Genomic DNA, 25,887 nt, shown 5'->3' on the forward strand with positions numbered 1-25,887 from the left:
CCCAGCACCATCTGCCTGCCTCTCTGCCGATGCGCCCTCGAGACGGTGTTTCTAGCAGGGTACGAGTCTGGCACCCATCGCAGGGCTGCCGAGGCACTCGCTCTACCAAGCCACCAACGGGCACCAGCTGCTCCGACGTTCAGAGGAGAGAGTCGCCGAGGTCAGACATAACAGAGATGCTTCTCTGCGAGAAATGCGGAGCGTCTGGTGCGGCCCCTAACAATATGCAGCCTGTCTTTGCTGTTTTGTTCGGGTTTTTGTTTTGGACATACAAGACTGCCTTGCCTCCCTTTATTCCTCCCAAGAATACCCCGCATAATGACGGCAGCTCCTCTCTTTTCAGCCCCTTCCCTCCAGCTGAATGTGCGGAGGGGTCACGTTAGACGGGGCTTCGGCGGCGGCTCTGAATGCCTTTCGTTATCCTTCTCTCGCTGGGCTCCATTTCGGAAGGAAGGAGGGAAGACAGAGCTATTTTTACAGCATCCAGGCTCTCCCCAGACTGCATCTAACTTGCTATTGTTGGTCAATGATCTTTCAGTTACTTGCTACGCTTGGGACTTTGCTCTGTTCTTGCAAAAAAGGGCTGATGTATTCAACACGCTCTTCCCAAAGAGCAGGCTAGAATCAGACGATTAGGCTACACAGAAGAGTTGCTCGCAAATAAAGCCTTTCCTTTTATAAATATCAGAGTTCGAAAGTGCAGTAGGCTTTTTTTTTCTGCAGCAAATTTACCATTCTAGGATAGTTTTCAAAAAAACATCTGTCAGAGATGGCACGCTGAAGTGATTTTTCTGTCCCAAGAAGTGCAAGTTACTTTCTTTTGACTTTTTTTTCCCTTTTCCTCCTTACTCTTTATACAATATTCTGATTTTTGTTATGAAGCTGAAGGTTATCTCAAAATACGCCAGGATTTCAGAGGAGTGGCTTTGCAGAGATTATGGCTCTGGGCTGGGAGCCACACTTTCCAGGTTTGGACCTAACTTTAGTCCCTCGTCAATACCAATTGTCATTTTCCCAAACAGACACTCTGTTTTCATAGTTACCCAACTTGAGACAATCACGTGCTGGTCTTCAGAGCCTGCACATCTTCCCGCTAAAATCAGATGGAGATAAATGGGTCAAATCTTTCCATAAAGCTCTTTCAAGACACGACCTGAAAATAGAAAAATCTACAAGAAAAACAGAAGCAGAGCAGATATACTGCGAGTAACTCTGCCACTGCGATGTTTTTTGCTGAACCTGGATCGATCCAGCAGCCTTTGTGGTGCTATGGAATTGTACAGTATGAAATACTGTTTCTTTTGAATTAGATACAAAACCAAGGTCCTAACATTTGTGATCACTAAACCTCTTGCGGGGCTCTGCACAGAGACGGGTGATATAACCCTGGTCCTTGTGGGGCTGTTACCGTCTCGCTAACCACCATTTCCACAACAGCTTTGGAAATGTGCAATGTTCTTCATTTTCTCTCCTAATTTCTGCAGTTCAATAAAGTTTTATTACTAGTTTGCCCCTACCCTAAAAAATGAAAGATCTAAAGCAAGTGTGCAGATGGTATTTTTCAGCTATTCATCATTACTGTGCCTGCAAATCTATCAGACCTTTGTTCCCGGCAGCACTTTAATTATTATATTTCATTCCATATTAAGTGTATTTTAAAAGGACCTTTGGTCATTACATCCACATCTAAATGAAGAAAAAAAAGAGGTCAAACTAGACCTCTAGCAAACTCTGAGTTTATGCCTAAATGTGCTTAATAATTGGATGCCTGTTGTCAGACGTGCTCACGGCAGGATTTCCAGGTGGGTGGGTAGAAAATAGAGGGTTTCTGTGCTTACTCTTGCTGTTCAACACCTGTATCAGCTGGGGAACTTCGATGGAAAAGCTCCTGATTTGCTTGAGAGAAGGAGGACTTGTGCCAGTGTGAGGTCTGGGCCACGATCACAGAAACCAAAAGAAAACAAGAGTTGTTTGGAGGAAGTTTGAATTGTGGAGAGGAAAAAAAAAACCAAAACCTGAAGCAAGACCTGCAAACAACACAGAGAGTGTTTTGAAGGAAGATCACGTGGGAGTTGCTAAGTGTAGGGTTGGCCCACACACCTCCCCAGACAGTGACGGAGCATCTCAAGTGAATATATTTTGGTCTGGGCCCGATCCTGTTCAGACTTAGACTTCACCGGTGCTGCAGAGGTGAAGCACCAAGGGGAGAGGAGCTTTGGGGAAAATGGGGTTTTGTTTTGAGTCATCTCAGTTGCTTGGCCTGAAGTTGCATTTAATGAGACAGGCTTTAGAGCTATGTGTTAGCTGCTTCTTGCAATAGGAGGAATTTCTTTCTTGCTGTTTTCTTCGGCCTGGGAAGGCGAGGAATTTCTTGTGGGGTGCAAGGGATGATCTCAGTGCTGGATGGCAGGATATCCTTTTCCTTTCTCCCGCTGTTTGCAGAGCAATGAGGATGTTTTGGATAGGGAGCAAGGACACGCTGCTGGAGCCAGGCTGCCTTGTGTCATCTGGATACAAGCAGGGCAGCTGGAAGGACCTTCGACAGAAGGGACAGGGCTGGGAGATGCTGAGGACTTGGGAACGTGGGCAGAGGCTGCAATGGGTGGAAACAGCAGGTCGGGTGAGGAACAGAAAAACTGGCGACGCCAGGTTATGAGCTAATTGGAAATAGCTGGTTCCAGGCCCTTGGGAAGGGAGTTATTTCTGGAGTTTAGGGCTCCTGTGAAACAGCTCATCTCAACAGAAGTAAAAAAGCATGCATAATGCAACATTATGGTTATGGCTTCATGTGATTTTTGACCCCAGATATCACCATGACTTGATCCATTTTTGAGTCGTGCAGATAAACAGACCAAGCAACCAGCTTCTCAGGGCAGCTCCATTGTTTACACATCCGTGATATCCAGCTCAGCCGTGACTCAGCCATCAGCAATGATGTTCTGACCTTATTAATATCAATGGGAGTCTTCTTAACGAGGACATAATTTCACCCCAGAGGCCAATTCATTAATTAGCATCTCCGGCTATCCTGTCATTGGGCATATAAAGAGGGTAGTAAATTGACTTCTATACAGAGCAAGTACGTGCTGAGTAAATACGCATTCAGTCGCACGTATAACGACGACATACAGGGTCATAAAAGTTTGGCAGCAAGAGTGAACATCGGCAAGTGTAGCTCCTCACTCCAAACATAATTCAGTGCTGGTGGTACTTGCTCGTTGTAGAGTCTTGTCTAAAATCAATGTCCAAGGAAATGCTTGGTTAATTAGCTGTTAATTTCACATGCTGCATGGAGTTGTGCAAGTCACTCAAGTGCTGCTCTGATTATTTTTTTTAGCCATGATACCCGGGACTTTTCCATCCCTCAATGCAATACCCTCACTATGTGTGGTTTGCAAAAACACCATTGTCCTGCTGTGCCCGTTGCCAGGAAAGGGTGTTTTAATCATTCTAGTACGTCTATTATGAAATATTTCTGTTTTCCGAAATAAAAATAGCCTAGCCTGCACTCTGGGCTAACCTAACTCCTCCCCTTCCAAACTGTGTTTTCATGTTGGAAAGTTGCCTGCTAATAAAAAAACCCCCAAAAAAACAAAGCAGCATTTTTGAACATTCTTTGCATGTTAAAATTGAACAGCTTAAACTTAATTTAACAATAATGATCTCCCACAGTTAATGTTTCAGGCAGACAGCAACAGGACACAGTGTGACCACTAACAAGGTCAGGAAAGGATTTCTTCTATTGTGCAACATTCACGGATGTTAGTCTTCTCTGAAGTATTTGAGATTGGCCACTGGCAGCTGATGAATGCTCTATTAGCTGGACTATTGGCTTGTCATGATGTGAGAACTCTCTCTCCCTACTTTCATTTGCTGGATGATCTCTCTTAACTCTTCACTTAAGAGAGTTAAAGTTTGCTTGATAAAAACCAACCATCGACCACTGCACAAATCTGATTATTTTAGTTATTTGGTAGAAAACCTTTTGGTTTACCAATTTTAAGGAACTACTGTCGGAAGAAGGGTGGGGAGAGATATAAGGAGAGATGGCATCTTGTTGAGCACATAAGCAGTTCTTCAAGTCTGACACTGATGCAGAGAAGTTCGACTGAAGTCCAAGATGGGAACAATTTCTCCAAGTTTATTCTCACCATGTTAACCAATGTTTTTCCTTTCGATCTCTTGTGCAACAGTTAGCTATGTTTGGCAAGAAAGCGGGGAGCAGGTGCTGTGAAAATATAAGTATTGTTATCTCTGATAACTGCAAGTGAATACAAACAGACGTGGGGAGAGACAAAGTAGAGGATGGAAGCAATATCTGACAGCAGATGCCAACCCCAGGCCTGAGCTGGTAATACCTAACTAATGCACGCGGTGCCAGATAACTTTCCACTGGTGGGAACCCTGTGGCTTCAGTTGGATGGGAGCAACTTGCGCTGGCAGCACCTGTGTGACTGTATTGGGTTTGCATGGCAAGGTTTTGGTAGCAGGGGGGTTACAGGGGTGGCTTCTGTGAGAAGCTGCTAGAAGCTTCCCCCATGTCCGACAGAGCCAATGCCAGCCGGCTCCAAGACGGACCCGCCGCTGGCCAGAGCCAGGCCAATCAGCGTCAGTGGTAGTGCCTCTGGGATAATGTATTTAAGAAGGGGAAAAAAACAACTGCACAACAGCAACAGCAGCTGGAGAGCGGAGTGAGAACATGTGAGAGCACCAGCCCTGCAGCCCCCAGGTCAGAGCAGGAGGGGAGGAGATGCTCCAGGCGCCGGAGCAGAGATTCCCCTGCAGCCCGTGGTGATGAAGACCCTGGTGAGGCAGGCTGTCCCCCTGCAGCCCAGGGAGGTCCACGGGGGAGCAGATCTCCACCTGCAGCCTAGGGAGGACCCCACGCCAGAGCAGGGGGATGCCCAAAGGAGGCTGTGACCCCATGGGAAGCCCGCGCTGGAGCAGGCTCCTGGCAGGACCTGTGGCCCCGTGGAGAGAGGAGCCCACGCCGGAGCAGGTTTTCTGGCAGGACTTGTGACCCCGCGGGGGACCCACGCTGGAGCAGGCTGTTCCTGAAGGACTGCAGCCCAGGGAAGGGACCCACGCTGGAGCAGTTCGTGAAGAACTGCAGCCCGTGGGAAGGACCCATGTTGGAGAAGTTGGTGGAGGACTGTCTCCCGTGGGAAGGACCCCACGCTGGAGCAGGGAACGAGTGAGGAGTCCTGCCCCTCAGGAGGAAGGAGCGGCAGAGACAATGTGTGATGAACTGACTGTAAACCCCATTCCCTGTCCCCCTGTGCCACTGTGGGCGAGGAGGTGGAGAAAATGGGGAGTGAAGCTGTGCCCGGGAAGAAGGGAGGGGTGGGGGGAAGGTGTTTTAAGATTTAGTTTTATTTCTCATTACCATACTCTGATCTGATTGATAGTAAATTAATTTTCCCCAAGTTGAGCCTGTTTTGCCCGTGACGGTAATTGCTGAGTGATCTCTCCCTGTCCTTATCTCAACCCACAAGCCTTTCATTATATTTTCTGTCCCCTGTCCAGTTGAGGAAGGGAGTCATGGAGCGGCTTTGGTGGGCACCTGGCCTCCAGCCAGGGTCAACCCACCACAGTGACACAGAGAGGACAATTCAGAAAGCAACGTCATGCGCTGGCTATATACTGAGCTGGGTGAGTCTCAGAGTCAGACTGGCTTTTGCTGGCAGCACCTTGGCAGTGGATGGTATCTGAATCTGCAGATTCAGGGCATGCTGGCACTCGCTTGTGTCCCAGAAACATATATGTATATAGAAATATACCCTCTCTGTGCCTCCACCTTTGTATAGCCTAGAAGGTATTCGTAACCCATTTCTCATCCCTCGCATCTTTTTGGTTTTCCCAGCACAGCATTTTTAAACCGAACCCAAATTTCATTCTCCTTCCTGGGGCCTTAAGCAGAAAAGGCAAAATATATGAACAATGGTTTTGTTAGACAGATGCTTGACTGACAAGAAGACACAAACTGGTCTTTAGACTGTTTTCTTCCCTATCTGCTCAACACCCTTCATTATCCCTGGTAAGTCACTCAGAAATCACTGACGCTCCCACTGAGGAACCTCCTTCAGCTCAGGCAGGTAACTAATATTTTGATTTCTAAATACAAATTAACTATTTAAATATGGTGAGTTGGCTATTTCCATTCAGTCTGTCATCTGTCTTTGCACTGCTGTACCTTAACCCCAGCCATCCTTTCTTAGGGGGAAAAATGTGAATAATATCTTTTTTTGCCTTTCATTTAAAAAAAAAATAAAAATTCTCAGCTGTTGACATCTTTCCACATTGGAAACAAGGTATTAAATTGACTACTTGAGTAACTCCAGACACAAGCAGATTAGTGGAGACAGACCAAAGGCAACATTTACCAAAGAACTCCAACTGTCAACTTTCTCACTCCTTCACCAGCTCACTGAAAATGAAAGGTCTGAAAATTTTGAATAGCATCTGTGTTTCTGCTCCACCCTTCCTGCTGCAAATGGCATCCCTGCTAGCGTGTACAGAAGAGTCTGCTGCTTTGCCCATGAACTCGGGAGAGGATCAGAGATTTAACTGCTTTACTTCTTCCTCAGTCCTTTGCTGTTATGAACTGAGGCCCAGAAGTCCTTGAAGAGCATTAGCTTAGCTTCTTTTCCAGCGTAGGAACGTATCCCTTTTTGCAGATCCCCGTTTTCTTGCTTACACAATTAAATGGTAAGACAGATGCACCTTCCCAATTTTAAATGGGAAATCTTTACTACCGAGCGATGACAAACTTGAGCTTGTTTTTTCGCGCCGCTGTAATTCTTGCGTGAACAGCAGACTGCTGACTGTGCTTAAGCCGGACCCGCTGATGGCGTCCGTCAGCGCTAACCAAATGCATCGCTTGGAAAACCCCAAAGCATAACCCGAACGTGAACCACTCCAGCTTTTAACTGCTCCCGCTCCCCACCACCCCAATCCCTCTGGCAAACCAAGCCTCGCCATCCCGTAAATTTGGCAGCCCTCTCTCCCAGGCGGGGGCAATCGCCGCCTCAGTCCTGCGTGGAGATCCCAGTGGATGGTGACGCCTTCTCCTCATGGAAAACCTCCCAGGTGTGAGGAGCTGGCAGCGCTTGCGGACACCCCCACAGCTACAGGTGGAAGACCCTGCAAGCAGACGAAGCAAGAGCGAGAATTTAAACTAAAACTCGGCTTTTTGTTTTGGGTTTTTTCCCCTTTATTTCCTTCCCCTTCAGCCTCGAGGCCGCCCACACACCTCCATGCCACCCTCCCAGAGCTACAGGTGGAAGACCCTGCAAGCAAACGAAGCAAGAGCAGGAATTTAAACTAAAACTCGGCTTTTTGTTTTGTTTTTTTTCCCCTTCTTTTCCTTTCCCTTCAGCCTCCAGGCCTCCCATACGCCTCAATGCCACTCTCACCGGGGTCTCCCCGCTCCCCACGGCTTATTTAGAGGCAGAATTTTTTTGGGGGGGGGAATAGCAGGCCCTGGGGGTTGGGGTTCAATTCCCCCCTCTGTGGACCCCATTACCCCGGGGGGGGGGGGTAATTTAAAAAAAAAAAAAAAAAACCAAAAACAAAAAAAAAAAAACAAAACGCAAACCCCTCCCCACTCTATGCTCCTCGGGTGCCAGAGTCGCCGGCCATGGGGCCGCTCTACGCCCACCCCCATCTCGCTGGCAGGAGGAGAAGAGGGGAAAACCCCGCCGCCAGGGGCTGGGCTTTGCGGGTGACGTCGCGGGCCGCCCCGCCCACCTCGCCGCCGCTCGGCCACCGTAGCGGGAGCAGCGGAAGCCGCCCGCCCCTCCTCTCCCGCTCCCTCCTCCCTCCCTCCGCCTCGCCGGCCATCGTTCCCGGGAGGCGGCCGCGGCGGATGGTCCGCGTCGTCCCGCCGCCGCCGCCGCCGCCCCCCGCCCGCCCCTCACGGAGTCGGCGTCGTCGGCGTCGTCGGCGGCAGATGGCGCGGCGGGGAGCGGGTTGGCGGGGTGGAAGGCCGTCACCGCCGACACCACCGACACCGCCGCCGCCGCCATCATCGCCGCCACCGCCGCCGCGGCGGTTACTTTTGGCTTTGTTGCTGTTGTTGATGCCGGCTTTACCGGGCTTGGGGCCCGCCGCCGCCGCTGCCGCCGCCGCCGCCGCCGCCGCCGAAGAGGTGGCGGCGAAGGAATGCGACAAGCCGTGCGCTAACGGCGGGCGGTGCCAGCCGGCCAGCGGGCAGTGCGAGTGCCAGCCCGGCTGGGTGGGCGACCAGTGCCAGCACTGCGGGGGGCGATTCCGGTAAGTCCTCCTCCGGGGGGGACGGGGACACGGCGGGGGCTGTGGGTGTCCCCGGTCGGGGCTGGGAGGGGGGGGGGACGGGACACGACACACGTTTAGGGACAATATGGCCGCGGGGGTGAGGGGCCAGGCCTGGGGGGGGTGGGCGTAGGACAAGAGGGGTTTGGTGGGTCTGGTTCGAGGTGCCCAAAGGGGTATTTGGGGGGAATTGGGGGGTGTGGGGTGTGAGGGGTGGGTGGGAGCGTCTCGGGGGGGTAAAAGGGGGGTTTGGGTGTCACTGTGTAGTGGCAAGTTTGAGGGCAAAGAGGGCTGTGAGGGGCTGATCCTGGAGTGTGGGGGAGGTCTGGGTGGGAGCCAGGTGGGGGGGACAGTAGGGGTTTGGGTGCGGGGGGGGGGAGGTCTGGGGGAATGTGGTTTTAAGGGGGGTGGGCTTGAGGGGTGACAGAAGGGGACAGGAGCGTGGGTGTGACGGGCTGAGAGCCCCCAAGGGGAGGTGTGTGTGTGGGGTGTCCGCAGGGGATGTAAGGGGTTTGGGGGGGGGGGCTGCATGGGAGGAGGCTGGGGAATAACGGGACGTGGGTGCCCTGGCGAGCAGCGGTTGGCATGGAAGGAGCGGTGGGTGAGTATGGGGTGTTGACGCTGGCAAGGGGTGCCTCTGAGGGGACAGTCTTTGGGGTCAGACAGGGGTAACTGGGGGCCACTGGTGGGTCTTAAGGGGCCGTGGCTGTGTAGGAGCAGGGGGGGTCGGGGGTGTGTGTAGGGTGCTGGGTAAATGCGGGTGCAAGGGGCTGTGCAGGGCAGAGCCTGGGAGGTGATGGGGCGTGAAGGCGAGTAACTGGGTTTACGTCGTAGTAGGTCTGGGGAGAAAGGAAAGGTTTGGGGGGGGGGTAGGAGAACGTATTGGGGGCAGCAGGGGTGGGTTTGGGGGCTGTACAAGTAGAAGTCAGGAGGACGGTGGGTGAACGGGGGCTAGTTTTGTGCGTGGAGGTGGCTGGTACCGGAGGCAGATGGGAGCGGGTTCCCTGGGCTGGAGGACAGCGTGGGTGTGGGGCCGAGTTCCTGGGTGGGGGGCAGAGACGGGAGAAAGTCTGACGTGCAGATGGAGGACTGGGTCTGGCTGGGAGCAGGTTGGAGTGGAAGAGGGAGGGTGGGCAAGCGGGTGTTAGGGCTGGGTGGAGGCAGTAGGGGTGTTTGGGGGGGTTTAAGCAAGCTCATCTTGGCAGGTAGCGTAAGCAGGTGTCGGTTTTGGTGGAGGGTGAATTCAGGAGAGGTGTGCGTGGGGTTGAGAAGCAGCGTCTTAAAGGGGGTAGCTGGCACGTGGGGAGGCTCAGCTGTTGGGGAGGAGGAGGGCGTGCAGGAGTGGTGCTGGCTCTTGGGGAGGGATGGTGGGAATAACAGCCTGGTCGAAGGAACCTCCCTGTTTTGCTGGGGGACAAGGCCAGACAGAGCTGGGCAGCTGGAGGGGCAGGGTAATTTTTTTTTATTTTTTTTTTAAAAAAAGGCTGAAGGGTGGTTCCGGGCAGGGGGATGGAGACCCCCCAGCTCTGCACTTGTCCAGGCCATGCACTTATGTGCGGGGATGACGGGTGTCCGCTCAGGAGGAAGGTCATCTTTGGGCTGTGCGATACTGGAAAGCGCATTGCCTGGAGCGCCCAGGCCAGTTCTGGTGGCGATGGGAGACTCAGTTGGGTTGTGCGTCTAAAGTCTATCCCATAGGATGAGAAATTGGAAATCTTCGTGGGAATAGGCTGGAAAATGCACCGCGGCTTCTCTGTATATACGTACGTGTTCAGTGCAAGGGGTTTCTGTAAGATGGTTATCTGCTTTGGTTTTATCAGCTGTGGCAGCGAGAGAGCTAGCGCGTATGTCTGCGTGCGTTAGGTGGATTCCCTGGGCAGAGCTGATTCTTGGAAAAGAAGGAAGTGAAAAAAAAAGAATGGTTATTCTAGGCAGCGATTGCGTTCTTGGGGAGCTCGTTACGGAGGGTACCAACCACCCTTCGACGGTGCTTGCCGTAGATTTGGGGAAAGGGGAGCTGCCTGTATAAGCCAAACTCATGGAGGAACAACACTTTGTGTGGTTTAGGAGTTGAGGTTTCTATTTTTTTGTTTGTATTTTTTGACAGTCTGTAGATGGGTGTGTGTTACAGCTAATTTGAAAGGGGTTTTGTGTGGAAACGATGCCAGGCTATGCAAGCCCTGGAAGTCAAAAGCTCCCTTTTTAATGTTTTTTTGCCACTGTCATGGTAAGAATTTTCTTCTAGTTGAGAAAGGGCATTGTGAAATAACTCACTTACCTGTTACTTTCCTCAAGCGATTTAGGATATTGGCCATTTTAAGGGGGCTAGATTTGAATAAAGCCAGAGCCTGCTCTTCTAAATGGCAAAACTGGTGCTGCTGAGTGTAAAAAGAATTGGTATATATCCACTGCTAACGCTGCTTTTTTTTTTTTTTCAGCCCCTTATCTGTTTTGATAAAGCTTCATGTTTCTTTTTCACATATAGTTCCAGTCTAAAATTTTAACTGAAAATATAATACATGTTTTTCCTCTCTAGGTGTTTTATTTAGCTATTTGTTTGCTTATTTGTTAGTGAGTTGAAGTTTCCAGTAATGTTTTTAAACTTTGAGCTCTGAGAAAAGTGCAAACACGTGTTTTTAGCAGTGTTTAGAGCTTTGCAGTCACAACTTTCACATGCCTTGAGTTTACTCGTGTCTACTGTCAGAAATGGCACTGCAGGGTTGGTTTTGTTTTGTTTTTTTTCTTTTTGGTGTGTGGCTGTCAAGAGCTTGTCTTTAAAAGACTTGATGTGTTATTAGATGCTGTAGGTACAAATGGAAAGTAGAAGGATAGGGGAAAATTATTTTGTAAGTGTGGTATATTCCACATGCTTATCTGTCTGACTGAGAGATGTAATTAAATTTGGCATGTTAATCTTCCTGTCCTTATCTAGATGTATATGATGACTATATTTGTGGCCTTGACTTTTTTGTTTACATTGAGCACTGGGGTTGTCATGATACAACTTGTGCTTCACTCACCTACTAATCCCTCGCGCCTTCCCGTGTTAGCAGTGAAGAACAGACATCGCAGCTTCGTGTTGCAGTCCACTAATATTCTGTTTGCCTTCTTCATTGGAAAAGTGTTTATTTAGACTTCAGTTAGACATATAGGTAACAAACCTGGGGTGGACCATTTTCTTTCTTGTTGCACCCTAACCGCAAAAGGGAGATTATGTGCAGCGTGTTACTGTTCTAATGTGGATGTGTGGTTTTTGTTTTCTTTTTTTAAGCATGTGTGCTGTGACTTCTTAAAAAGAAAAAGGCGTAGCAGAAATGTACCTGCATGTGATTTTGTTAGCGGTTGTTCCTGGTTGTGGGAATGGCTTCTGAGAAAACAGTGATCTTTGCACAGATCCGTCACGCTCTTGGTGGGGAGGAGGTCGTAGAAGATTGAATTATGAAGGACTTCAAGTGACTTTCTTTTTTAAGATGTGGAACCAGCCACTCGAATTCTTCAAAGACCAAGATCTTGGTTTTACAGGAAGCCGAAATAGAAAATATAGGACGTGCCTGATGCGCTTGTGTTTTCTATTTCTGTACAAACCTCTAGCGGGCTTCTGTGCTGGCTGGAGTCTGCTGCAGGCCAGTGGCTTCGAGCTGCCTTAATCCGGGCAGGAGAGGACTACTGCTCTCAGGCTGTCTGCTGGGGAGGGTGAGAAATCTCCCAGTCGCAGAGCAGCAGCAGCATGCTGGAGGTAACGTTTTCGAGCAGAGGGAGCTCAGGAGCGCCAGACTTGAGAGCCAACTTGCCAGCGTTGGGTGTTGTACGGTCAAAAGGATGCTGCAAGCTTTGAGACCACAGACTCTTCAAAGCGCTTTCTGTAGCTCGGTGACACAAACTCTTCTCCTGCTTGAATTGAATTGTTTCAGCCGGCTGCCTGACAAGGGCTGCTGAGGGAGGTAAAGCACAGGTTAAGAAATGACCGCTGTTTTACATAGATTTGTTCGTCAGAGATGGTAGAGGAGTGGACTAAAAAATTCAGGATAGCACTTGGCTTCTGGGACAGTAATTGTATGCGAATTGTGTATATAGGCACACTGATGGGCAATCTGATATATGATTGTAGCTGAAAATATAAACAGACTATATTTTTGACTGTATAATGAAATACCAAATGATTCCAGAAAACTGGTTTTTGTGTGTAAAGGCACTGGTTCTCCTTTCATGGTAATACTTTTTTTTTTTTAGTGGTGGGAGATTGAAAATGCTAAGCAGTGCTTAACAATGCAACGTGACAGTTGGAGGGGAAAAAAAAAAAAGATTAGAGTGTATCTTTTAAACTACCTTTTTATTAATTTAATGGAGGCAGTTATGGGCTGCTGATTGAACGTTATTAAGGAGTCAGTGGTAATACAGTGTCCTTGGCCAAAGAATATTACGGTGAAGAGGAATTTTATCTCTAGAAGATTTGGGTAAATCATAACCTGAGTGAGTTGCTAGCTGGCAAAGAACTATCACAGTTCCCATTCTTAAATAACCGGGAACTTTTGGTCAAAAGCTAGTATACAAAACCATTGTCTTTAAAAAGCTACCTCGGGCAGTTTAAAGCTTTAGGAAAGTCAGGAAACTACTTAATGTATCTAAGGATGTTGGCCATTTGAATCGAATCAGTTTAAGTGCTCAAATTAGATTTGGGTGCTGCATTTGTGCCTGATCCCCATTCTGCTTCTCTCTTTTCATTAGTACATTATCGTGCTTTAAAATGATTTTCTCTTCCATGTTGCTGTGTGAAAGGCTCGCTCAAGTGTTGTGCACGGGTAATGAAAGAATAAGCTATTCAAGTAGGAAATACTTAAGCATTATCAATTTTAAAGAATACACTGGGGAAAAAAGAACCTTTGTATGCTTTTATTTAGTTCTTGGAGGCATTATTTCCAACTCTGGATTTATAATTTTGCTAGGAGGTGTGTGTGTATATCTGTCTAGATATGCATCTCTACGTTTCTATCTCTATGTGTGTTTAAATGGTCTGTTAATTAAGAGAGAAACTCACGGCTAATATTTCACCTGAATTCTCGCTATTTTATTATTACTCTCGCTGTTTTATTTGACAGTCTGATATTTTACTAGGGCTCTCAAGAAAAAAAGTTAATCTGGGAAATAATTCAACATTTTTGAAATATCTGAGATGTTCTACGCTTTTTGCCTTGCACTGAATGGCCAGCATAAATATTTGACTTGTGTAAAGTTTTGTTAATGTTTGCAATAAGCTCACTTCTTATCATTACTTTTCAGTCTGCTTTATAGCAAGGAGTCAATAGCTGAAAATTCAGAACAGTAAGACAATGCAGTGCGCGCTAGATCCTTCCTGTCATGTCTGCTTCATGCACTTCAAACGTCTTCACCGTTGGAGCGTTAGTTATTGGAATTATTGAACAGCTCATGATTTCAACCTGTGAGAGAGAGGAGTAAGTAGTGTCTAGCTGTTGTCTTCCCGCTAAGCACGTCTGAGCATTGAGACCAGGAATGGTGCAGGCAGAGGACAACGTTCCTCTGCCTGCTGATTCCAGGAACATACCACTGCCTCAGACTTGATTGCAATTGCCTCCTTTTCTGCAGTGGTCAACATGAAAGACATTCCTGTTTCATTTCTCTATGTCTGTTTGGATATTGGGGAGTAGCTGCCTGAGTCAGCTTAGCAGAAGTTGTCTGACCCTGCTCTAGATTCTTCCGTTATTTCACAGCCTCAGTTGCTTCTTTCATTATGGATCCAAAATAAGCTCATGTCCAACCGGGTGTTTGTTACCATCTTAGTCAATTTACATTTAACATAAATGGCTTCTATTGAAATATCAACAAATGACTGAGGTTTAGCACTGTTTTCACAGAAATGGCTTTTTTTCCTTTTTTTTTTAAACTTTCAAAAGAACTAGGACCAGCAATGCTTTTATCGTGTGTCCTGATAAAGTTAAATAACATTTGGAATGCATGTGGTGGATTTCACTTTCCTGGCTTGTTCCTCTGAAGCTTTCGTGAGCAATCAGATTTAAAACCATGAGCTTACTGTGCCTAATGTAAGTGTCTATGAAGATCCATGCTGAAAATCCTCTCTATATTGAGATAATGCTGCTGCTGACCAAACTGTTTTATTATTGCATTAATTTATGATACCCTTGGGTGCTTTTTGCTTAAACAGCTGGTTTCCTTGAAGAATTTTTTTCCAATTTAAAGTTCCAAGCACCGTGCTTGGAATTAGCTTCTTGATCTGGTAGAGCTTTGCTTTTTTGCCTGCACTCAAAATGTTCTCAGCAAGTAGTTCTTTAGGAGCTCTTAAGTCACATCTTCTAAAGCATAGTGAAAAGATGTAGTAAAAAATGCAGAAGATGGGATTGAAAATTATGGGATTTTGTAGGTAAAGTGGTTTTGCTGGAGGAGTGGGCTGCTACAAACTGGAATTCACCCTAAGAAGGACCTCAACAATTTTACTACAGTACTTTGTTCTTGTATAGCCGTGTGCTAATATCTGCCTGTGTAACCACTGCAGTGTCTTGAAAGCAGGGCTGGAAAATTTGATAATCAATTTTACAGCACAGAACAGAGATGATAATTTGCTTTTGTGCATGGCTTTGAATCAAATACTCATTTAGTCACTGAAACACTGAACAGTAATTATGTTTGCTTTTTGTTTCCTGCTTTTGTTCCCTTGCTTTGTTTGTGGCTGATCCACATGGAGTTCCTTTGGAGTCTACTTGAGACTGTCACTAATGCCCTTCCCTCCCTTTGCTTAAAATAAATATTTATTTCATAGAGGCGCAGGTTGCTGCGAAGGTTTTGGTGGATGTGCTGCCTGCATACAATTCAGGGCATGGTTTTGGCTTGTAGAACCTGAAATCATTGGGATTCTTTCCCAAAATGGAAGGGCTCTGTCCTGATTGCAGAGTTGTGAAGTTGTTAGGCTTGGTAAGAGACCTTAATTGCACACAGAACAGTCTTCATGTGAAAATCTGATAAGCTAAATTTGGTGCATCAGAATAGTGGGGGATATTTAGAATAATGTTTTAAAGAAAACGGAGTCAGTGTTTTGGGCTGATAATAGCCTCAGTGCATCTTGCATGATGAAGAGTTTAAATGTTTTACTGATTGGCTGAGCAATATTCCTGCTATAGAAGGGCAGCTAATCTCTGAATCAGGTTGTATGAAATACTTCTAGGATACCCCAGGATCTAGTTAAGGTTCTTGGTGCTGGTTGTGGCTTAATTTGGTAAAACAGGTTTCTTGCAGTGTAATCAGATACAGAATTTTCAGTTCTCTGAAAATGCAGAAGCGCACTTAAGCTGGTTTAAGGGAGATCATGCTAGCAGAGGTGGTCTGGGCATTTGAACCAAGGGTTTTCCAACGTGTAAACTACCTTTTTTTCCCTGTCATGCCTGCAGAGCTTGTAGCTGCAGAAGAAATAGCATTGTTGTACACAGCACTTATCTTGGGCGTGCTTATTGCGTGTCGCAAAAACTCAAATGGGGGTTGTTGCTTCGTGCAGTTACAGAGTGTTACGTGTCCTGTTCTGGGTGAAAATTACCTGTAATGTCTTTTACCATTATCTAGTGCCACTCAGCTTTCTGTAGAGATTAATGCAGGATGAACGAACACAGCTGTGAAGATCCCAATTTTCTGTTATTTGTCTTCTCTTTCTATTTCCTGTTTTTCAGAAACATTGTTTTTTTCTTTGCTAGTTTCTGTAATCTGAAAGGATGCGAAATAAGGAAGGCTACATTAGGAAAACTCCGTTTTGAAGACTTTCGTATTAGTCAGTGTTTGTATTGCATGAAAATTTAATACCCATCTCCAAGGTGGTGCTTGTCTACTCAAAGTATAAGAAGCTTGGCACAGATGAATTAGCATTTTCTTGTAAACTCCTTTTATGAACTCAAATACAGAAGGTGAGAACTATTTTTCCATTCAGAAAATTTACATTGGGTTTAATATTATTTCATTGTGAAGTGAAAGAACAACTGTGTCTTCAATTACTCTGCTTTTAAAGCTGTGGTAGTTTTCATCCCAGCTGTTTTTCCATTATTAGTATTGCTGTGAAAAAAGAAATTACACCTTCAGTGGATTTAGCTTTGTTGAGTTGCTGCTGGTATAATGTATAGCTGTGTATCGAGCGTGTTTTGTTTTTTTTTTTTTCCCCAGTGTCTTTGTGCATGTGTCATTATATCCTTCCTTTCACAGTTTTGTAATGGTCTAAGTGTTGATAATGTAGCACTGTTGCGAGATATTTTTCATGTAGTTGCCTTATCTGGAGAAAATCTATGATTGAGGTTCACCCTGTGCACAATTTTTGAATTTTGTTGCTTGTTACGATTGAGAATATGTTTGAGTTATTATAAAATAAACTTTTCAAGATGGCTTTGTGAAGGTTTTTTATAGCCATGTGCAGCATGTTTCCTGCCAAAGTTGTGCACCTGCCTGTTTAATGATTAATTTGCACGACCGATACCCTATTAATGCAGAGTGGAGAGCGTCACATGAATTTTATAGCTATTTCAGGGCTTAGTATCTCCAACGTCTGCTTTTGTTACATGCTTTGATCTTGTGTGGAATCAGCAAAGGCGATGCCAAGAAAAAAATTTCTAGCCATTGCAGGACCTGAGATGCAAAGTTGTGTGGGACTGAAATGCTGACTGGGCAGGTCAGCTTTACAAGAAAAAAAAAATCAGGGAAAACTCCTGCATTATTTCCCATCAACGACTTCTGTGCTGCTAGAAGAAAATATTCTACTGTATCCAAATTGTGAGCAGACATCAAACTTGCTGGTCCACTGGAAGAAAAATATTGAATTCCAAGTAATATACTGGGAAATAATTACTGTTGAGGTCACTGGTCGTGTGATTTCCCCCCCCCCCCCCCCCCCCCCCGAAGATTAGGAATAGGCATAATTGTACAGTCAGTTGCTTTTATTTTTGTTGAAAAATTTGGGACTAAATTTATTGTTATACAAGATACACTCTGTATTTCCAGATGCATTTATTTATAGTTGCTACCTGCTTGCTTGAAGGTAGGTTAGTACACTTTTGTTAACCGATTGATTTATTGCATTCAAACACACAACAGACAGATCTTTAAATTTGGGTCAGTCGGTGTCTGTTTCTCGCAAGCACAGGTTGCAGTGTTTCTTTAAAGTCAGTGTTTTTCATTTCAGGAATGGTAATGGGTGTTTAAATATGCCCTTGTTCAACTTTTGGAGTATGAATCATTTTGAGGAGGTGTTGAAGTGGTTCAAAGTCAAAAACAGAACTTGACTTCCCGCCTATGCACATTTTTTCTAAAACATCCATTCTAATGTTGTTTGAAATATATATATATATATATATTTTTCCTGGTGTATATTGCAGATATTCGATTAACTTGTGTTATGTGAATTTATATGCTGAGCCCAAAGAAAACCGAGAGCTATGTAAAACATAATAATGTTAAAATAGTAATTCTTGGATCATTTGCAGCTATTCTCAGTAACTTGAACTGTTAAAGATTTCTGGGACAGCAGGCAAATGTTGTCTCAATATGTGCATAATTCCCTAATGCGAATGGCATAATAATCATTTCTGTGCAGGTCTGGTGTTTGAATGTGAAAGAATGGGGATTTGGATTTCTGGTGGTAAACAGGAATGTGTGATCCAGCTGGAAAAGCTGTAGTGACTTTATAGCCTGTACCTTTTCTAATGGCACTGAAGAATAGAAAGGGAGTAAGGGCACTTCAGTCCCGAAAAGGCGAAGGGAATGAACAAATGAAGAACTGCCCGAGGTTGGCACGCTGGTTGGTTTTATTAAGCGTGCAAGTCATTTCTTCTGAAACGTTCCTGAAGTTGAGACCGAAGCAGGTTGGTTTCTGTTCTCCAGTTCTACTTTTGAGCCCCGTCGCTGGGTGGCTGTGTGCATCCTCGGTGGCAGACACGGCATGTCGGGACTTGGGGTTTGAACGAGAGCTAAATGGGAGAGGGGATCTGTAGGGGTGTGCTTGTGCCAGCCTGGGGGTTGAGGGATGGTGGATGGCTGGACAAATCGAAAATCTCTGCAGGGCTTTGGTTACTGTGAACTGTAACAAGGCTTATGGCTAAGAAAATGTGGGTTCCCCTTGTGTAATGCAAGCTGGAAGGGAGGTGTGATGTGTTCTGGTAGCTTGGAGGTAGAGAGCAGCTTTTCTTCTTTGTCCACATTTCCCGTTAATGTCTTTTTAAGCAAAGATACTCAGGTTTTATATTGCTATAAGTTATGGGAGCGTCTCCACTGAAAGAAAAGGATGGTATCACAGCCAGCGTTGCTTCCCCCCCACCCCTTCTGTTCTGCCAAAACTCTTAAGTGCCACCATATCGGTTTAATCTGTGTTTTACTTTGAAAAAGTTTGGGGTGTAGCCTTAGCATTCATAGGGTGTGATTCCCTTGAGAATAAATAACCACACAACTTCAGGAATCAAACAGAAGTACGGTTTATCATCTCATCTTCTTGGTTCGGTTTCCTTATCTATGAAACAAAGACAAGTTATTTATGTGTTTTAAAGAAGTTCTGATGGTGATGCTATTTACACAGGAATTTGGAGGTTTAGAAGTATATTTTAATGGCAGTTTTGCAATGCAACTGGTATCCAACTTGACTATTCTGAGAATAATACTGTCCTATAGAAGAAATGTGGTTAATGTTACTATAAATATGCCTAAATCATCTTCAGTGAGGCTTATGAAAAAGGATATTGTGTGTTAAAAGTGATGAAGATTAAATGTGATCTTAATTTCTCTATTCAGTGCTGACAGGAGCTTGTCATGTGGAATTGAAAGGAAAAAAAAATCTCTGTGTGAAAATCGTGTTATCTGATCAAAGCTGGTCAAGGCATCAGAATATCTTTCGTACCTGAGGTTTGCTCATTTTCAATACAAGATGGGTATGTATGGGAGTATGCATGAGATGAGACATCGTGCTGAAGAAGACATCCTTTGCTGTACTCCTGGCCTCCTAAAACCCACTGATCTTTCAGCATCTCAAGGCAGCTAGGACAGAAACGTGGTGAAACGTGAGTGCAGACATGAAGGTATAGTGGCTTACCCCCTATAAAATTATACGCTTGGTCTCCTCAAGCAGTGAACCATGGTAAGCCGTATTTTACCACGAGGCTCACCAGAGCAGTTGAGATCTTGCAGGAGGCAGACTGCTGGTGATGCTGGCCCGCAGACCTGCTGTGCTGGAGAACAAGTAGCATCCTCCAGAGCAAGTCACTATGTCTGGGCTGGAGGTTCTCCCAGGGAAGGTGGAGGGAGGTTTTCCCTTTTTTTTGTAGGTTGATGTAACTTCATGCGTCTTGTTCTGGGGCAAAAATGTAGGCTGTGTGGTGGGACGAGGGGCACGCACAACTGCTGTGATCCAAATACTTTTGCTGTTCCCATCTTCTTCTTTGTGTTCTTTCTCAGTCCCTAGATCTTTCTCCACATGCAGGCTTTATGCAGCCTTCCAGGAAGGAGCTGTGTTCCTGTAATCTCTTGAAGAAGGATTTGAGATCTTCTCTTCACACCATGTGTGAGGAGGAGGGAAGGATGCTCTGCCCTGTTGCTTTGCAGACTCACTGCAGTTTGGAAACGGTAGTTCAGAGTGAGCTTCCCCCTCTTCTCCACAGACCCTGATTCTGTAGCAGTACCTGAAAAAGAGATTTATTTTTTCCTCTATTGAGGCTGGAGAGCAGGAGAAGGTAGCTCTTGGAAAGGGATTCCTTGCTTTTACCTGTGGATTTGAAGAAGAAATTCTGTAGGAGACAACCGTGTTATGTGTCCATTGACTCCTGTTTACACTTTAATTTTTTATACATTTCCTGTTGATTTAAAGTTATGATGGACTCATGGACATCAGCAAATTTGCAAAAGCCTGAGCACTTCACGGCTGGGCTTCGTGGCGTCCTCTTTGGGCATCAAGGCTGTCTTGCTTTTCTGTAGCAAAATCAAATAATAGGTGAACTCCTGTCATGCACTGAAGGAAGTCTAACTGTTCAGGTCTAGGAAGACTTATAGGATGCTGTAGACACAACTGGAATTGCTGATTCCTGTAGTGTTTTATAGCATAATGATTTTGTGAGTGGTGTGGCCAGAAGCAACAAATTCACACTGAAAATTTAAGAGTAGGTGGATTAAGGCCACTGTGCATCGATATGGGAGGAGATAAACCACTATGAATGGTTTCTGTGATATCTATCATATCTGAAGAAGAAAACCCACTCATTTTGAGACTAGAAAGTATTGTGGAAAATTTTTAAGTTCTCCTAATTTACACATGTGATAAGTGTAGTACAAGGTTCCCTGCCTAATGAACAGCCTGAGTGTCAGACACCCTTTGGGAGTCTGGGCTGTTGATGGGCTTGTGATGGGCTAAAGATTAACTGCAGGCCAGGACTGTGATTTGGCACGAGATGCTTTCCCTATAATCTCCAATTAAATAAAGCCCCCTGATAGCTATAATTTTAGTGGGGTTAAATATATGTACACAAACATATATATCTTTCTCTACAGTGACTGTCTGGCATTTTGACAGAGGTTCTCCTTTCTGCTAATGACATAGAGTGGAAATCACTCTGTAGCTAAGAGCATTGTTGTAAGCTTTTTCCCTTGGTTGTACATGTTCATCATTAGCTCTTGAATATACAGACAAAGTCTTTAAAAACAAACTCTGGAAAAAATTGGCCCTAATTAGTTTTGTGTTGCTGTAACTTCTGCATGCAGTGAAAATAGTAGGAGTGGTAAGTTTCTAAATTTTCTTGTTGGGGTGTTCTTACGGCAGTTACGTATGTACTTCTTAGGTGTAAAAACACTTGTTGTGTAGGTAAAGCTGTACAATTACCTAGGTGTGGAATTAAAGTAATTATTGTGCAGGTCACTTGGTGTTCGTTAATATGTAATATCCTGTTTAAGTGATGGAGCTAAGGAGGAAGGAAGACCAGGTCAGCCATGTGAAATAGTTGTCCAAAGTAGTTTTGATATATATTACGTGAGGTATGTTATGTATTTCTCATCTTGTTAGCAAAGGTCTTATTGATTATACAATAAAATATCTTGCAGACATATTTTCTGGCACTGTTACTGTTTGAAACATTCACTTACATGTAAAATAAACCCAAATTGTGTGGTATTTTGAAATTAAACCCTGCTTGGGATCTAAAAACGTAAGTAAAATGTTGTTACGAGTTGTCTTTTGAGGAACACTATCCGTACACTGCATGGGAGATGACCATGCTAACATAGGCACCGAGTATTTTAGGTGACTGGAGTTAGGTGATGTCAATGTGGCACCTTCAGCCTTATTCCAGGTTGTCTCCAGAAATATTTCTGCAGGAGCTTAGCACGTGCAGATGAATCCAAAGAGAGTACAGCATGCTTCTCTGCCATCTTTGCTTCCCGGTGGCGTCAATAGCAAACTCATGGCAGCAAATTGCAACAGGATTTAAAATTGGGAAAGGAAATTGCTGTGGATCACTTGGTCTGTTTGGGTTGGTGGTTTTTTTTTGTTGTTTTGTTTTTTGTTTGTTTGTTTTCACAGTCGTGGTTTATACCTTGACTTCTTCCTTGTGTTTTCGGTGAAGTTTCAATTCAGAAGGGTGTACCACTCTTCCCTCTCCAAGTGAATTAATGCAGGATAGAATTACAGGATTGATTCATGAACTGGTTAAGTGCTTTGATGCCTAATTGGTTCAGTACAAGTAGGTACTTTGCAGCCCTTGTAGACTGAGGCTGGGGTGTTGTCAGACTTCTGATGCCAATCGGAGTCTTGGCTGTCAATCTAAAACTGGTCTTAGAGAGCTGTTTTCCACACCAGTGTTCTGGAGAATGCAGAGTCCTTTCCCAAGCTGACTGTTAAACTGCAGAGCTCATCATGAGCACTGGAAATGAGAGCATGGTACATATGGATACATATCGTGTTACTTATTTGTACTGAGGGAGTATGTAGGAGTCCTAGTCATAACATTTGGATTGTGTTCCCCTTAAAATAGTCCATGTTGTACGTTGTCTTGATTATTTGTACCGATGGGATTCATGTTCACTGGTTCAAATAAAATTTTCTGCCTTTTTCATTGCTGCTCTTTTTATCTTAACGCTTTGGTTGGGTTTTTGGAAGTTGTGTTATATCCTCTATATCCTTAATTCACTTTTAAAATCTCTTCTCCGTGTAATTATAATTGAATTCTGCCCTTGGGCAGGTGTACTCATAATCTTTTAAGAGCAGTTTTAAAAATAGTGAGGGTGAAGAGCTGGTCATAGAAAGTAACATTAGTTGAGTCTTTGGACTGTGGAATAGTGAAGTGCAGTGTCTATTTAAAAAAAAAAAAAAAAGTCGTGGGAAAGATGATCTGTATAGCTACAGACCCATCAATCTGACCTTGAGAGCAAATGAGGCTTTAGAGCACGTTAAAGGAAATAATCACTGGAGACAGACAGAAATTCCCAGGTAGGTTTGCCGTTTGTAATGATGCTATTTTAAACAAAATGCATCTTTGGCAAGAGTGCTAATTACATATGTGTGTGGGGGGATGTCTTTAAGCATCGTTTAGGATGAAGGCATCTGTAACAGATAAATACTATCTGGACTTTGGAAGCCCATTTGATCAAATGTCACCCGGAATAGTATTGAAATAGAGAAGCTGGGCTACGCTACGTGACATATGAAGAACTTTTCACCTTTGGTGTGGTAGCCAGCAAAACCGGACTAAGCTGACAACCAAGTTGATCTTCCATTCTGTCATTTCTATTGACATAAATTAATCGGGCTCCTCGAATGATAGGCATCTAAGGGCAGTAGTTGAGGAGGTGTTAAACAGGTAGGGGTTTAAGAGGGGAGTATTTGGTAAGAAGTTGGAGCTGGAACCTGATTTAATATTTTCATTCATGACCTGGGTAGAGTGCACAGATGTGCACTGATTACATCACTTACGATGTCACTGGGAGCCTGGATACAGAGATCACACTACCATCCTGGAAAAGCAGGGTGAGTAAAATGACAGAATGGGGATGGAACAGCATTGTGCAGTGTGGCGGTGCGTTCCCAGTGATTTACAGAAAAAGCCTGTTAAGATGAAGTTCTACAAAAAAGACCCAGAAACAGTAATTGGTCTTTGAATGGTTGTTATTTGTCAGCATGATGCATTTCAAAAGACAAAGTAAAAAGGCAGTGAGGAGAAGGAGGGAAAATGATATTATGGTTCAGAGCACTGATAAGAGCATCTCCTGGGTAATATCATCACCCTCTGATCAGATGTTTTTTCTTTTAATCACCTGTTAGTGAAGAGGATTCTTCTGCTTTTATTTTTAGGGGCTCTGGTTGTCATTTATGCTTAAGTTCTTTATGTCTATTGATTAGCAAATGCTCTTGCCTGCAGCTATTTCTTATCAGCATAAGAAATGGGTAGTTTTCATTCAACAATGCTTCACGGGTGCTAAACATAAACTATTATTTCAATTACCAAAAGTGCACTTTGCCAGGCGTCTTAACACTCCTCCCGCAATTTGGAAAAATGGAACAAATAATGATTTTTGAAACGAAACAAGTCCAGATGTTTCATCCGGAGGGTTTGATCGTTCACTTCAGCACCAGTCATTCGATGATCCTGTGCATCGCTCGCTGTACAACCCAGTGATATCTACTCGGATGCATTACAAACTGGAAGCCAATAATTGCAGAACACTTTGTCATGCAGTCTTCCCTTTTAAAACATATTAATTTGTATTAGAAGTCTTTTTTTTTTTTTCTTGCCCCCACACACATTGCTCCCCAGCCTACAGCTTACACTGGGAGCAGATACAGATACTTTGTTTCCTAATCGTTACTATGTCGGTGTTTTCCCAAATGGAAAAAATATTTTTATATTAAAGTTTAACTATGTGAAAAGTTGTGTGAAGGCCTGTAGCACCCTTAATATAGAACAACGGCCTTGAATGGAAACAATAAAAGCAAAATAACGTGTTTATGTTATCGCTCAGCATTGTTCAGCATGGTGAACTTCTGACAGCAGGCTGGGTGTTCTCACCCTGTGCTTTTTGTCCAGAGCTGAAACTAACCCCAAAACCACTGTTTGAGGAAGCCTGACCTTTCGAGGGCTCACAAGAGGTCTCAGGTGCTCTTCTGTATATAAAATTAATTTGCAGGAAGTCCAGTTTTTTCATTGCTTGCAATGTTGTTATGTTTGGGCTTGTTGTTTTTTTTTTTTTTGTTTTGTTTTGTGTGGGGTTTTTTTTGTTTGCTTTGGGTTTTTTGTTTGTTTGCTTTTTGTTTGTGGTTTTTTTTTTGTGGTTTTTTTTTTTTTTTGAAGTGCAAGGTTTTATGTTTCCAGCTTTCTGCTGGAAGTCATGTTCTCCCAGTTTTGGTCACTTGCGTCATGGACCCAACGGTACATGGAGTCACTGTTCATGTGATAAAGTTTATGTGCTTAAGTGCTCATAGGATTGAAACATTAACTTCATTTTAGCTTTTAATGATTTGGAAAATTCAACTAAAACCTCACGTGGGAAGTTATATTATTGGTGAGGAATGGTGGATGGAACCTGTGCAACAGCAATTATATATGTTACAGTTTTTATGTAAAACTTCAGCAAGGCATATTTGGAAATTACTCTTTTTGTTTTTTTTTTCTCCCTAGATTTGTTTACATAAATGATTTTTCATTTGTTGCAGCCTTCCTCATTGGGTCAAAAAAATGAGGGTCAAAAAAGTGATTATTTTTAATAGAAATCTGTAATGATATTGTTAGTAACCTTGCAAAGGTTTTGCACTAGCACGTAATTTTTATGTAACTCTTCACTACGCCAAGACTTTCATAAAATACTCCTCTTGCCAATGCACCCGTGTTTGGCAAATGTGGAAATGTGACCAGGGTAGGCAATATACTAAATGCTGTGGAGCAAATTAGTGGCTGGATGAGGTTTTTGGAGTATTAAGGCTCGTTTGGCAGAGCAATATACGCTTGTTGACAAGTCCCCGCACTGCTCATGTAGAAATAATTCTGTCTCCAGAGAAAAGAGGACAAAGAGCCATGGGAAAAGGTCTGCTTTTCAGTTCAATATGGAGTGGTGAGGATCACAGGCAAAAGACAGCTCTGAACCAAACCTGTAATAAATGAATCAGCTGTGACTTTCATTACTCGCTCTCTGTGCATGAATTACTTATTGATCATTATGCCAAACAACATTAACCGTATGAAATCCTCTGTCTCACTGAGGTAATAAACCTGTCATGCAAATAGTAACTAAATTCATTTGGGTTTGGAAGCAACAGCAAACTCTGCTACGTTTGAGTCGCAAATTTTGTATGAGCTCTGTAAAAATGTCCTGTTTGCTCTCTGATGTTAAAACGAGCTGTTGTGAAAGGTCCCGTCCTGCGTTGGATAGTTTAGTTTAATGATTGTCTTTGGCCGAAGAGCCCTGTCTGCCTTCAAGGATTTTGTATGTTTGCTGTTCATGAAACACTTTTGGATTCTGCATTAAAACTGTTGACCACACATAGCAGAAAATGGTGGCTCAAGTTAAGAGCTGTGCCATTAATTTAAAAGCTTAAAATTGCTGAGCATTCAATATTTATCAGGTTTTGTGTTTTCT

The 25,887-nt window shown here is 44.4% G+C and overlaps 1 protein-coding gene across 1 annotated transcript in view; it reads left to right on the forward strand.

Annotated features, from left to right (window-relative positions):
• Positions 1-7,624: 7,624 nt before the first annotated feature.
• The window catches only part of ATRN (attractin), a 154,339-nt gene continuing 136,076 nt past the window's right edge, over positions 7,625-25,887 (forward strand). The window contains exon 1 of the mRNA XM_069796985.1: positions 7,625-8,274. Within this exon, the coding sequence (XP_069653086.1) occupies positions 7,640-8,274 (635 nt within the window). The 5' untranslated portion in view covers positions 7,625-7,639. The remainder of the gene's footprint in view (positions 8,275-25,887) is intronic.

The sequence above is a fragment of the Haliaeetus albicilla genome, chromosome 1, assembly GCF_947461875.1.
Source record: "Haliaeetus albicilla chromosome 1, bHalAlb1.1, whole genome shotgun sequence".
Taxonomy (NCBI): Eukaryota; Metazoa; Chordata; class Aves; order Accipitriformes; family Accipitridae; genus Haliaeetus; species Haliaeetus albicilla.